This window comes from Mustela putorius, unplaced genomic scaffold, assembly GCF_011764305.1.
Source record: "Mustela putorius furo isolate JIRA1106 unplaced genomic scaffold, ASM1176430v1.1 tig00000580_pilon_pilon_pilon, whole genome shotgun sequence".
Lineage (NCBI taxonomy): Eukaryota > Metazoa > Chordata > Mammalia > Carnivora > Mustelidae > Mustela > Mustela putorius.
The window spans coordinates 16,746,652-16,760,272 of NW_025421423.1; the positions used below are offsets into that span (position 1 = coordinate 16,746,652).

General features: G+C 51.0%; 1 protein-coding gene across 20 annotated transcripts in view; it reads left to right on the forward strand.

Annotated features, from left to right (window-relative positions):
• The window catches only part of ZNF618 (zinc finger protein 618), a 208,092-nt gene that overhangs the window by 180,935 nt on the left and 13,536 nt on the right, over positions 1-13,621 (forward strand). For 8 of the 20 annotated variants that reach the window (XM_013053888.2, XM_045081760.1, XM_045081770.1 and 5 more), the window contains 3 exons: positions 3,211-3,294; positions 5,229-5,273; positions 6,252-6,329. The exons of 2 other annotated variants lie outside the window; for them this stretch is intronic. In XM_013053888.2, coding sequence (XP_012909342.1) covers positions 3,211-3,294; positions 5,229-5,273; positions 6,252-6,329 — 207 coding nt within the window. The remainder of the gene's footprint in view (positions 1-3,210; positions 3,295-5,228; positions 5,274-6,251; positions 6,330-13,621) is intronic. 10 more of the 20 variants (XM_045081755.1, XM_045081765.1, XM_045081759.1 and 7 more) reach the window with 3 other exon arrangements.

Genomic DNA, 13,621 nt, shown 5'->3' on the forward strand with positions numbered 1-13,621 from the left:
TCTGGCAGTGCCGCACCGGCTTCCCCAGAGAGTAGCTGCTGGCGTGGGGACTGAGCCACAGCAGCCACCTTGAAGAGAGCACAGGCTGCCCGGTATTCCGTGGTCCTCACCACTCCCTCCTGCGTCGCTAACACAGTGGCCACGTGGCAGGCGTCATTTCTCATTGTGATCACGCTGTTGTCTGTCTGGCGTCCAGCCCTGCTCGTCCATTTACATCACCTGCCTGGACCCTCTTGGCATGAGTTTGCATCCCCCAGTCTTCCTGAAAAAAATCTAAAACCTCATTTCTAGAAGAGTTGCTCCCCATGAAGCAGAGCTCTGTTCTCTTAGCCTCCCCCTACCTGGGAAGGGGGGTGCCTGCCCGTGAAGCCCCTCCGTGGGCCCTAACCCAGCAAGAAAGCAGTGGACGCCAGCTGCGGTGTGTTCGGCATCTGTGGCTGCAGGTGGGGACCCGGCAGTGAAGGGTACACAGCAACCACCATGCCCGGGGAGACTTGACGAGACACGGCAGCTGCTGAGTGGCGACGGTCAGGAATCCTCATTCCTTTCTGGGTGCGCTGAGCGTTGGGCTGTCTGCCGGGGTGTGCGGGGTGTAGAAAGAGTGACGACGTTGTCCTTCTGGGGCTGTGGGCCTTTCCTCACCCTCGGGAGGCCTAGAGCCAGCAGAGAGCTACACCAGCGATGAGACTGAGAATCCAGTTTAGTGAATGAGTAGATTGGACCCGCCACACAGCCAGGTGCGGGTTGGGCTTGCCTTTTTTCTGTGTTTCAATTTTGGACAAAGATTTGATTCTTCAAAATATTTGAGGATGAGTTTATTGTGCTTAGGTTTTTCAGAAGAGGAGTAAGTAGTCCGTCAGCCTTGAAGGTCATGATTTTTCAGGCCCTGTGCTGAGAAAAGCCAAGAGCCGTTGGTTGTGTTTTTGCAACAGCAGTCAGACATTGTTTGGAAGCAAACGGGTCATCATGGGCTCGTTGACGGTAGATACTGGCTCAACTAAATAAAGGGATCCTGGCTTTCAAGTCTTGGCTTTTACTCATGACCTTGTGGCTGGGAGCTTGTGCATTGACCGTTTTGTGCAGAGAAGTGCCTACAAGGGCCTTGTGGTCTCTCGTGTTTCCCAGACCTCAGTGCCCCATAGTAAGCTTCCAGCCAACTCTGGGACGTGCCTCTGGCTGCCTCCATGTGACCTGGAAGGCTTGTGCTGGGGGTTCTGGGGCAGAGGACAGCAGGGGGTGAGCAGGGCCCTGCCCATCGGATCTGGAAGTTGTCCTTGCCCCTGTCCCGCTCATAGGCCGTGTTCCTTGGGTACGAGCGTGTCTGCACACAGCACTCCGCTGGGAGCACTGCCCCTGGCTTTATGACCCAGGGTGCTGATTCGGGGGTAGCTGTTCCCGGTCTGCATGGTCCGCTGAGCAGTAGGGGACTAACTGTCAGCACTGTGGTGCTGCGTCGTACTGAGATGGTGGCCAGGCTGCATGGAACGCCTCCGCGGGCGGGGGTTGGGGGGAAGCGTTGAAGGAATGTACAGGACATAAGATGGAGAAAGGAATCCTGTCCCTACTACCCCAGACCCTCTTCAGGAGACTGCATGTGTCTCAGCAACGAACTCTTCTCTTTCTAACAGCCGGTGGGTTAAGCATACTCCCACCTCCAGGACTGGGCAGTGCCACTTGCCTGTCTTTCTGCCTGTAGAATGGGAATGACAGTGTGGCTGTCACAGCACCGTCGGGAGGACTGTGGGAGACCACAGGCATCAGGTGTGCGGACCGTGCTGGCCACATAGTAGGTGCTCAGTAAATGAGAGCCTCCACTTCCCCACCAATCCCACACAAAGAATGGAGGGGCGTTCTTTGCTGATTTACAGATGGCACCTTGAGGTGAGCCGATGGGTAGCTGTCAGCCCAGGCATTTCACAGACAGCTTTTGAAGAGTGGGTCTTCTTGGGATGCCATCAACAGCCTCGGAGTCAGGAGGCGTCATTGGGCTTGGGAGCCCAAGCAATGGAGCAGGGCCTGAGGGAGCTTCCTGGGGCTTCTTTTCCCATTGCCCCATCCTCGTGCAGAACCCCAGCCCCCACGGTCTGAGCACTTGTCCTTTTGATGTGGGGTGGGCTGGGTGGCAGTGGCATTTCCCAAAGTGGGCTCCGGGGATCACCATTTCTGAGGGGTACGAAGGAATTTTTAAAATGGGCCTCAGTGGCTAAATGTATCTGGGAAGGCTGCACAGCCACGCAGGTCTCTTTCTGGTGGAGCTTCTCAGAGCCTTTGATATCCCTGTGTGAGTTGTTTCCCCGACTGGGTCAGCTGCTTGTCCCAGCCAGACTTGCTCCCAGAAGCGTTTATGTCCCGGCATGGCTGCAGCCCCATTGTGCCGGGAGCAACTGGGAAAAGCAGAGCTACCTTCAAGCTCTGATTGCTCTGTCTCAGGACCTTCCACAGGGGGCAGGGGTGGGAGCTAAACTGGTCTGTTTGCTCCTGCTCGGACCCCATCTCTTCACACGGCGCCAGGAAGGTGCCCCCTCTAGGTGGAAATGCCGTGAATCCCATAAGGATCCAGTCCTTCCCGCGGATGAATTCGGAGCAGACCTCATCTGGTCTTCAGGCTCTCAGGGTGTGCGGCTGCCCCCGCTCACACCATCTCTCCAGGATGCCCTCCCTGCCACCCAGCAACCACTTGGCTTGTAGATCTGGAATCTGCTGTCTGGCCCTCCTGCTCTGCCGGAGCCACCGCCAGAAAACCGTCTGTCACCCTCCCTGCTCCTTGGTGGAGCCTGTGGCAGCAGATTCTGGCTGAGGAATTAGCGGGTGGCAGGTCCCAATGACTTAGTGTCACACATGTGGCTCTTTAACCAGAGATGGGAGACCTGGGTCCATTGGCCATCCACCCACTCAGCTGGATTTCATGTGGGCATTCAGGTCACACACGTGTGCCCCCTGTGCCTGCCCCTTGACCCATCCTCGGCGCTGTAGGGGGGATCTTTTGCCTGATGAGGTATCAGGCAAATCAGGTGAGCCCAAGGAGCTGGAGGTCTGTTTTGGGGTCCCGGCACCCCTCGCTGTGCAGGTTCCCCACATAAAGCCCTGGGCACTCCCAGACCCTGGACCAGGCAGTTCCCGGGTACCCTGGCCTCGAAGCCAGTTCCTTTTGGCCCTCATTGTGCTAACCTAGTCACCGGTGTTTTCTCCCTCTCTCCTGTCCCCACCCAGCAGAAAGCGCTTTCAGTCGGAGAGTAGAAGGCAAAGCACAAAACCACTTTGAAGAGACAAATAGCAGTTCCCAAAACTCTAGCGGTGAGTGTACCCTGTGACAACCATCCTGTGCTGTGTCCACTACTCCTACGTGGGGAGGCGGCAGGCGCTCTGGGCTGGGGTCTTCATGGTCCCCGATGCTGTTCCTGGGAGGATGCAGCGGGCAGGGAATTAGGAGGGGGCCGGGGCCAGGCAGACATGGGAAGGGTGTTTTCTTCCAGGGACCTGCCTCTGGGCCTCAGGGGGCATCTCTGGGACTGCTGCTGTTCGTCCCCCGCCCCCCCCAGACGAGGGACTCCCCCTCCCCATTGCCCACAGCATAGATACAGATGGCTCTGGGAGGAGTGAGAGAGCTACTGCTGGGTTTTTAGAGTAAACATTGCAGCCAGTTTCTTTCCAGGACAGGCAAAGGAGGGGGCAGCAGAGAGGGCTATAGCCAAAGAGCCAGAGACCCATGAGTTCTGGCCCCACTTTGAATCGCAGGCCATCCAAAAGGCCTCTGTCAGCCCTTGCCCTCCGAAGGAGCTTTGGCCGAGGTTCCCGGTGGTGTTTTGGTGCCCCCTGGCGGCGTTCCTATAGCACCTTGGAGCAGCCAAATGCCCCTCCTCCCCAGACGGATGCTCTGCTAGCCTAGCAGGGCGCTGGGGGGCCCTGTCTGAGAAAGGCGCAGCAAGCCGGCCTGCACAGTGACGACCAGGGCAAGATGGGAAAATGGTTCTGGTGCTGGGGTCACGTTAGGGTAGGGTACCTCCCCGCCTCCGTGCGGCTGCAGTTCAGCTCAGCAGGTGAGGGGCTGGCATGTGCCTGGCACCGTGCTGGGCACAGACGGGGCCGGCAGTCGGGGCTGTCATGAAACACAGCCGGGAGCCCAGACTTGGATGTGGATGTTTCTGCCCCGTATGGCGAGCTCCAGCTCTGATCTTAAGCCGAAGCGTAAACCCCGTCGGCTCTACCTCCAGGCTGGTGCCTGGGGCCGGTGGCCTCTTCACCTCACCTGCGCTGTGAAGTGGGGTTCGCGCACATGTCCCTGTGGCAGCAGGCTGGTGTTCTGGTGGCGGTGGTGGCAGTGGTAGTTTTAACTAAACCAGGTGACGTGGGGAGTGCCCTGAGGAGAAGCGAGGGAGATGGGCTGTGCTGGGGGCTGAGAATGTCTGTGTAGCCCTGTAAACTGTAAAGAGCTTGCCGACTTTCCCAAGCCGCTCACCTTCTGAGACATGTGACCCAGTCTCCAAAAGACAGTGCCAGAAGCGTCGGCGTGGCTTGCCCGAGGCCACACAGGAAGCAGGAGAGCCAGGACTGGGAGCACCATCTCCCCTTAGCAGCCAGGCTGAATCCCCCGCCTCTCAGTCCTCCAACACTGCTGCCTGGAGGACAGCATGACGTGCTGCTGCTAGCAGCCACCATTTATTGAGCGCTTACTACGTGCCTGGCCTATGTTCAGAGCTGTCTGTGTCTCCCCTGTTTTCATCCTTACCACAGCCCCGGGCAGGGGTGGGGTGTCAGTGTTCTTATTAACCTCATTTTCTGGATGAGGAAATAGGCCCAGGAGAGGTCGGTCATCGTCCCAGGTCCCCAGTCTGTAAGGGATGCCTGCTGCCTTTTGCCTTTGAGGCTCACCTAACAATGCCAAGAAGCAGAACCTGTCCCAGCACAGCCCTCCCCTGGCCGGTGCCAGGATCTAGAAGCAGCTCCCAGCTCCCTCTCCTTAAGTGGCAGCTACACAGGGACATTTCCTCATTCGAACTCTGTGGGCTCACTCTCTGAGAGTTGAGAGTGTCCTGGAGGCATGGCCCTGGGTGACCTGGCCCTGCCTGGTGTCCCAGCAGCAGCCCAGAATGTGAGCCTGGCTCTCAGATCCTCTTCCTCCTCCTCCGAGAGTCCCGGTGGCTTACTGCTTCCTGAGAACAGAAGTAATGACAATCATCTCAGAGCACCAGAACGGGAAGAGACTTAGCTAAACTGTTTCTCTTTTGCAGAAACTGCAAGTCCCCTGATTTCCAATACTTTCCCTCTCCTACAGAGTAAGTGACGGTCCCATGGGGGGCTGGAGAGGGCAAGGCAGGGCAGGGAGTGAACTCAGCCAGCCACCTGCTCAGGACTTCCCCAGAGCCCTTGCCCTTGGACCACCCCTTGGCAGAGCTGGCAGCCAGCAGAGGCAGGAGGAGGGGCCAGCCCCAGGCGGGAGGGGGAAGTCCAGACAGGGGACAAGGCAGAGCCTGACTACAGGCATCCTGCTTCCACCGCCCGCCCCCCACCCCCCGACCCCGGCCCTAGCAGTAACCCAGGCCTTCCCGTAGCTACTCATGGGGGCGGCCTCAGGACAGCACTTCCAGGCCCATCCAGGTCTCTCCTTACTCCTCTTTGACCCCCTTCTTTCCTTGTCCTTCCACTTTCCCCTGTGCTGGGCATGGACTTGAGTTCTGGGGACACAGAGGTGGGAGGTCCCCCTGCGCACGTGGTTCTGTCCCGCACGCACTGTCTTCCCTGTCCTCACCTGTCCTGTGTCCTCTCACCTTCCTGTGGCCTTCTCCACCTCCTACCCTGCTCTCCCGATCACTGCCCGCTCCCTTTACGGCCCTCTGTGCTCTTCACCTGGTTTTCGTTTCATTCATACACTCACGTCTTTGTTTTTTCGGCGGGGACGTCTGCACTCCTCTGGGCCGAGGATGGGCTGTGGGGCATGTGGGACATGGTCTCTGTCCCAGGGCAGCACTTGGTCCGTTAGTGTTGCCCCATTCCCCTCCCCAGTGCCCAGAACAGTGCCTGGCACACAGTAAGCACTCAATAAATGTCTGTGTGATTGAGCTAGACAGTCTCTATCTGCAGGTCTTCCTCCCTCCGTTGCTGCTCCTTCCCCCAAGCCTCTCCCTCAGCAGTTAGTGACAGGGGCAGACAGGCTAGGCCCAGAACTCCGAGCGCAGAGCCCCAGCAGGTTCCCGGGCATCCAGGGTCGTTCTGCCACTAATGCAGCTGCCTCGTCTCTCCCCCTCCCGCCCCAGAACCGTACACCTGCGGCGCCTGTGGGATCCAGTTCCAGTTCTACAACAATCTGCTAGAGCATATGCAGTCCCACGCAGGTAAGGGAATCCCTGGTCTGGGCCGTACCAAGTGCTCTTCCTGCCCGGTGCCCCCCAGAGTTTGCCCGGAGGCCAGGCCTTCTCAGGAAATGGGCACAGGACCTGGGACCTGCCCTCAGGAAGCCCTGGGGCCCTACAGGGGAGGTCTGTTCTGGAGATGGTGGTGGGCGCCCAGTTAGAGAGGGGAACGAGCTGAAGAAAGCTTCCTGAAGGTTGTGGCTCTGGCCCCCGAGCATAACCATAGAAGCTGACTGGGAAGGACCTCACGGGGGCAAGGGAGTGTGGTTTGAGATCTCGGGGAGCTGAGGCGGGAGCCAGACGGGACAGAGGGATCCTGCCAGGGCAGCCTGGACCCAAGCCCCGACTCCGAGTAGAGGTACATTCACTGTGACAGTGTCCCAGACATGACAGCAGCCATCCTCAGACTGGAGCGTGCCCCAGGCCCCCCACCCTGATGCTGGGGTCTATAGGTCTGCAACAGGGCCTGGCGCTGGCGTTGCTGGCAAGTCCTCGGCCCCACCATGAGTCTAGGGAGTATGATGAGAGCCACCGGGGACAAGCTCCTGGCTAGTGGCATGCTGTCTAGGTGACCTTCTCATCAGCTGTGCAGCCACCTTCCAAGTATGTGGTATTAGCGCCCTCCCCTCTACCATCCTGCTTTCAAAGCCACACCTCCCGTTTTCAGGGTCTTTTCGCAGCAGCACCCCGCTTCTGGTCCAGTTTCTGTTCTGGTCAGGCGGATGCCACTGTGTGTGATAGTGGGTAAGCCCCAGAGTCGCAGCGGTTTCACGTAATCACTAACTTCTGCTGTCCCAGCACGGCCTGACGCAGGTGGCCGGGCTAGCTGGCCTTGACCATGGTGACCGAAGCTCCGTCCTCCCCGTGGCTCCTCAGTCTCCGTGTCTCAGACGGGGCAGCCGGGAGGGCAGCAGACTTCCTCCTATACCACTTTGGATCACGAGTGACACGTGGTCCTGTGCGCCCACATTCCAGGGGCGAGGAGCATGCCCAGCGCCTCTGTCCAGGGACAGCCTGACATTTCGGGAGAAACGGGAATGGGGCTTCAGCTAGCCATTCTTGCCACCCCTCTCTAAAAGGCCTCCTGGGGTGGAGGTGGGGGATGCTTGGAAGTGGGAGGAACGTCCTTGACACACTGGGCCCTGTAGAAGCAGTGGTCGCTGCTGTGTCTGTGATGGTGACCGTTACTGCTCGTGCCCCTCTTAGGGCTGGCCTGACCTGCACAGAGGAAGCAGGACTGGACCCTCATTTAGGCGGGGGCTGTTCTGTTCTGTGAGCGTGTCCCCTCTTCGTTCATTGTGTCCGTCCATTCCCTTCTTCGGCGTGCAGTGTGGGTGCTGGCCCCTCGGCACTCAGTCATGTGCTCTTCAGTCGGGGGAGCTATTACTTATTTCTAACGAACTCATTAAAATCAGAGCAGAGCCACTGTGGCAGCCAGGACATGGGAGCTCCAAGCTCTGGTGTACCGCCAGGCCGAGTGCCCCGGGCAGTAAACGTGTCCCCCTGTCTGAGCCTTCTCCATCTCGGAGATCTGTCCTGTCCGGCTGTCCTCCCACGAGGCTTCGCAAGCCTCACCCCTCTTGCTTGCCTTGGCCGTCAACCATCCCTCCCCATGGAAGGCCTCACATGCCCGCTGAAGGCATTCAGACTTGACCCCCTGGGAACCAGTGACAGGCACACCTCTTGGACCAGAAACTCCCACAGTCCAATGTCCGCTGACTTCCCTTCTGAAACCAAGACCCTCCACCTGCCCCCCTGCCAGCTTCGGAAGCTGAGGCCTATTAGGGGAGGGTCTGTCTGGGTGCTCAGGCAGTGGGGTGGAGGCCATTAAAATGCAAATCAAGGCTGTGCCTATGGAGCCTTGCGGCTCCCAGGCCTCCTGTCTTGTTTTCTAGGGAGAGCTTTGGGCCGCTTTGTTCTGGTCCACTGCTGGCAAAGAATGCCTCACGGGCAATCCAGTGCAAAGCCAGCCTGAATCCCAGCCAGGCTGAGTCGGGATTAAAGGATTGACTCCATAGAGAAAAATTAAGCGTCATGATCTGTGCAGTTCACGGTGTCGCTGATAAGGGGGATCAGCCTCGAATAACACCAATCTCATTAAGAGGCTGCTGAATGGCACAGGGTAATTCCCCCTAATAAACTTCTTTTCTGTGCTGTAGGAAAATTTGTCTTGCCCCTGGTGTCCATTCCAGAGTATGTTTGGGGAGTCATCGTACTAGCGATCGCTAACGTTTAGTGAGCAGTTACTATGGGTCAGACAAGGCTGTGCCATCAGATCTCCTGAACGAGCTGACGTTCTCATCCCCATTATATAGATGAAGAAACTGAGGCTCACAGAACAGAATCACTGGCCCAAAGTTGCAGAGCTTGTAAAAGGTATCTAGCATCATATGAGCTCTTGCACCGTCCCAGACTTTCCCTTGGAGCCACTTGAGCAATCTGGGCCTCAAGCTTCTCATCCACGAAGTGGGCCAGTCAGCACTCTCACAGGCTGGGTGAGGGGACTGATAATGACATCTGTCCCATATTGAGGGTCGTGGTATAGTCTCATACTGAAAAGCAACAGGTGCCTCTTTTCCCAACAGCTGCTTCCTACAGTGGCCCCTCCCCACGAGATGGCCTTGACTCCAGCTTCTCATCCAGCCCTTTGCTGATGGGGCCGGGCATGTGCACCTGTGGGACTTAGGGAATAGCCACACTGAGTAAACGCTATTTTCTACTCAAGCTATAAATCAAGCCTTTTCACGGGTATTTACCAAGTACCTCGTCCATATCAGAGGCAGTATCAGTGGGATCTGGAGAAAAAAGTCGATTGAGCCAGCTAATACTAGATGTTATTCTCCACTGCTGGGTTGAGTCCTCTCCATTCTAGGTCCTAGAGGATAGGGGAATCAGCCTACAGCTTGCCCTGCGCCAGCATTTTGGTTGGGGGGGCGTGGAATGAGGCCCAGAAAGTTGAAGCAGCTAGCTCCAGCTCCCAGCCCACAACCGTGGCAGAGCCCGATTCAAAACTGTTATGTTGGTGGAGAAAGGCAACCAGAACGGCTGCTGGTTTCTGTTCTAGAATACATGTTTTCCCCATTTTTAATGTAATATAAATGTAATGTAATATCTACTCCTTCAAAGAAATCGGGTACTTGTGGGGAAGTTAGGAAATGAAGCCATGATCTCACTACTCAGAGCTACCCACTCTTGTTACTCTCAGGATGGGCTGCTTTTCATTCATTTAAAACTGGATTTATGAAGATAAAATTTTACATACATGGAATTCATCCATTTGAAGAGTACGATGTGATCGTTTTGACATGTGATGGTCATCTGATCACCATTGCTGTCAAGATGTGTAACATGACCACATCCATCCAGAAGTTCCCTCCTGCCTCCTGGTGGCTAGTCCCCTCTCCAAGCCCAGCCCCGACAGCCACTCTCTGCTTCCCTTGGCTCTAGTTTTGCTTTTACTGGAGTTTTATATAAATGGAATTACATGGCATTTAGTTTTTTGTGTCTGGCTTTTCTCACTTTGCATGCTTTAGAGATGAATCTGTGTCATCAGTAACCAGTGCTTTTTATTATGGAGTGGGACGCCATTGTTTGGCCCTGCCACAATTTGTTTATCCTGTCACCAGTTGATAGCTACTTAAATTCTCTCCAGTATGGGGCTATTATGAACACACCTGCTGTGAACTATCAAGTATGCGTTTTTGTGTGGATATATGTTTTTAACTATTGGGTGTACACCTGGGAGTGGAAATTCTGGGTTACATGATAACTCATGTTTAGGTGGAAATTGCCAGATTGTTTCTGCAAGGGCCTTCTACCATTTTTCCATTCCTGTGAACAGTGTGTGAGGGGTGTGATTCCTCCAACCTGTTCAAGGTACTTGCTATGATTTGATTTTTTGTTACAGTCATCCCAATGTGTGCCAAGAGGTATTTCATTATGATTTTCATTTACATATTCCTGACGAGTAATGACATTGAACATTTGTCTTGTGCTTACTGGCCATTTGAATATCTCCCTGGTAGAAATGTCTGTTCAGATCCTTTGCCCATTTTTAAATTTTTTTGGTCTTTTTTTGTTAAATTCTAAGTGTTCTTTACATCTTCTGGATATAAGACTTCTACAGGTATACGGTTTGTAATTATTTTCTCCTGTAGTGCGGGTTGTCTCTTTACTTTCTTGATGCTGGCTTTTGAAGCACAGAAGTTTAAAATTTTGGTCAAGTCCATTTGTTTTTTCTTTCATCATGTGTGCTCTTGGCATCTTGCCTAAGAAACCAGAGTTTTAGCTTTTACATTTATGACTGTATTCCAAATTAATTTTGTGTGAGTTATTGGGCGAAGGGGGTCCTACTTTGGTCTTCTGCATGCGATATCCATGGTCCTACCACCATTTTTTGAAAATATCCTTTTGCCCATTAAATTTTGCTTGCACCCTTGTCAAAAATCAGTTGTCCATAAATGTGAGGGTTTATTTCTAAAATTTGAATTTTGTTCCATTAATCTGTATGTCCTCATGCTAGTACTACACTGTCTTGATTAGTATGTGGCTTTGCAGTAGCTTTGAAATCAGGAAGTCTGAGCCCTCTAATTTTGTTCTTTTTGTAGAACATCTCGGCTATTTTGCCTCTCTTGGATTTCCACGTGAATTTTAGGTTTAGCTTGTCAATTTTTGTTAAAAAGCCAGCATGGATTTTGACAGGGATCATGTGGAATCTAGAGTAATTTGGGGAGAATTGCCATTTTGACATTATTAAATCTTCTAGTCTATGAACATGGAATATCTTTCCGTTTGTTGAAGCCTTTGAGTTCTTCCAGCCATGTTTTTAGTTTTCATTGTACTAAATCCTGCACTTCATTTGTAAATTTATTCCTAACTATTTTATTCTTTTGGATGCTGTTATAAAATGTAATTGTTCTCTTAGTTTAATTTTTGGGGTGGTCATTTGTTAGTATAAAGAAATACAATTGATTTCTTTCATATATGTTGATCTTGTTCCCTGCAACCTTGCTAAACTTACTTATCAGTTCTAATAGTTTTTCGTGTGTGTGTGTGTGTTTCATGAGATTATTCATGTACCATAAACCATGTCACCTGCAAATAGAGATCATTTTACTTTTTTCATTCCAATCTGGATGATTTTTTGAAATTCCTAACTATTTTTTCCTCCTTACCCTGGCTAGAATCACTAATACACGTTGATTAAAAGAGGTGAGACTGGATATTCTTGTCTTTTTCCTGATCTTAGGGGGAAAGTTTTCAGTGTTTAGCCATTAAATGTGATGTTAACAGTGGGTTTTTCAGAGATGCCCTTTTGTCAGGTTGAAAAAGGTCCCTCCCGTACCTGGTTTGCTGATTGTTTTCATCATGAAAAAGTATTGGATTTTGTCAGATGTCTTTTCTGCATCTGTTGAGATGATCATGTGGTTTTTGTTCTGTGTTCGATTAATATATTTTATTTGTACATTGAACCAACTTTGTATTCCTGGAGTAAATCCTACTTGTTATAGCTGGGTTTGGTCTGCTCTGTTTTATTGAAGATGTTTGTGTCTATAGTCCTAAGACATAGTGGCCTGTAGCTTCTTTTCATGTAATTTCTTTGTCTGATTGGGTATCAGAATAATGTTCGCCTTGTGAAATAGATTGTGAAATGTTCCCTCCTCTGTTTTGGGGAACAATTTGTGAAGAGTTCCTTAACATTAGAATTCACTAATAAACTCCTCAGAATCTGGACTTAGCTTTTCTTTCTTTTTGTGGAAAATATTTTGAATACTAATTCAGTCTTCTATAGGTCTGTTCAGATTTTCTATTTCTGGAATTGGTTTTTGGTAGTTTATGTTTTTCTAAGAGTTTGGGGTACCTGGGTGGTTCAGTTATTAAGCATCTGCCTTCACCTCAGGTTATATGACAATCCCAGGGTCCCAGGATTGAGCCCAGCATCCGGCTTCCCTGCTTGGTGGGAAGCCTGCTTATCCTTCTCCCACTCCCCCTGCTTCTGTTCCCTCTCTCGCTGTGTGTGTCTCTCTGTGTCAAACAAATAAATAAAATCTTTGAAAAAAATTTATTTCATCCAGATTTTGTGGTTTGTTGGAATACTATTGTTCATAGTATTTCCTTAAAATCTTTTTTGTTTCTATCAAGTCAGAAGACTTAAGATTTTTATTTGTTGGTTGGTTTTTAGATTTCCTTTATCAGGTCCAAGAAGTTTCCTTCTCTTCCTAGTTGACTTAGAGTTTGTGTCAAGAGTAGCTATTGAATTTTGTCACATTTTTAAGAAGACTTGCTTATTTTTAGAGAGAGACAATGTGGGTGTGGGCCCAGGGGAGAGAATCTCAAGCAGACTCCCCATTGAGCACAGAGTCAATCCCATGACCCTGAGATCGTGTATGACCCTAGCTGAAACTGAGTCGGACACCTACCTGACTAAGCAACCAGGCTCCTCTGAAATTTTCTCACATTTTAATGTGTATTTCTAGCCATAGAGATCATTTTTCTTCTTATTTTCTCTTAGTATAGGGAGTTGCACTGATTGGATTTTTTTTTTTTTAACCTCAATTTATATTTCTGGGGTAAATTCCACCTAGTGATGATTTTTTTTTTCTTTTTAATATATTGCTGTATTTAGTTTGTTAATATTTGGTGAAGGATGTTTATATGTGTGTTTATGAGGAATATTTGTTTGTGGTTTCTTCTCTTGAAGTGGTTTTCTCTAATTTTGGATCAGAATAAGCCAGTCTCCTAAAAGGAGAGATGTTCTTCTCTCATCTGTTTTCGGGAATAATTTGCATAGAATTTGTATTACTACTTAAATATTTGGTCACATTCTCCAGTTAACCCATATGGGATTTTTCTTTGTGCCTGTATATGAACTTAATTTTTGTAATAGATACTTTAGGCTATCTGTTTCTTCTGGAGTGGACTTCGGTTCTTTGTATGTTTTAGGTTGTTTGTTTGCCTCACTGAAGGAGTTGCATCATTTTTAATCCCTCTAATATCTGTAGCATATGTAGTGATGTCCCCTTCTCTCATTCCTGATACTGATAATTTGTATCCTTTTTTAAAAAATCTTTTTGTCTAAAGGTTTATCACTTTTCTTCATTTCTACAAAAAATGAGCTTTTTTGTTTCATTAGTTTTCTCTATTGTATTTATTTTCTGTTTTATTCATTTCTGCTTTTAGCTATAGGATTTCCTTTCTTCTTACTTTAGGATCAACTTGCTCTTCCTCCTTAGATCTTTCTTGTAGCGGAAGCTTACAATACTGATTTTAAACCT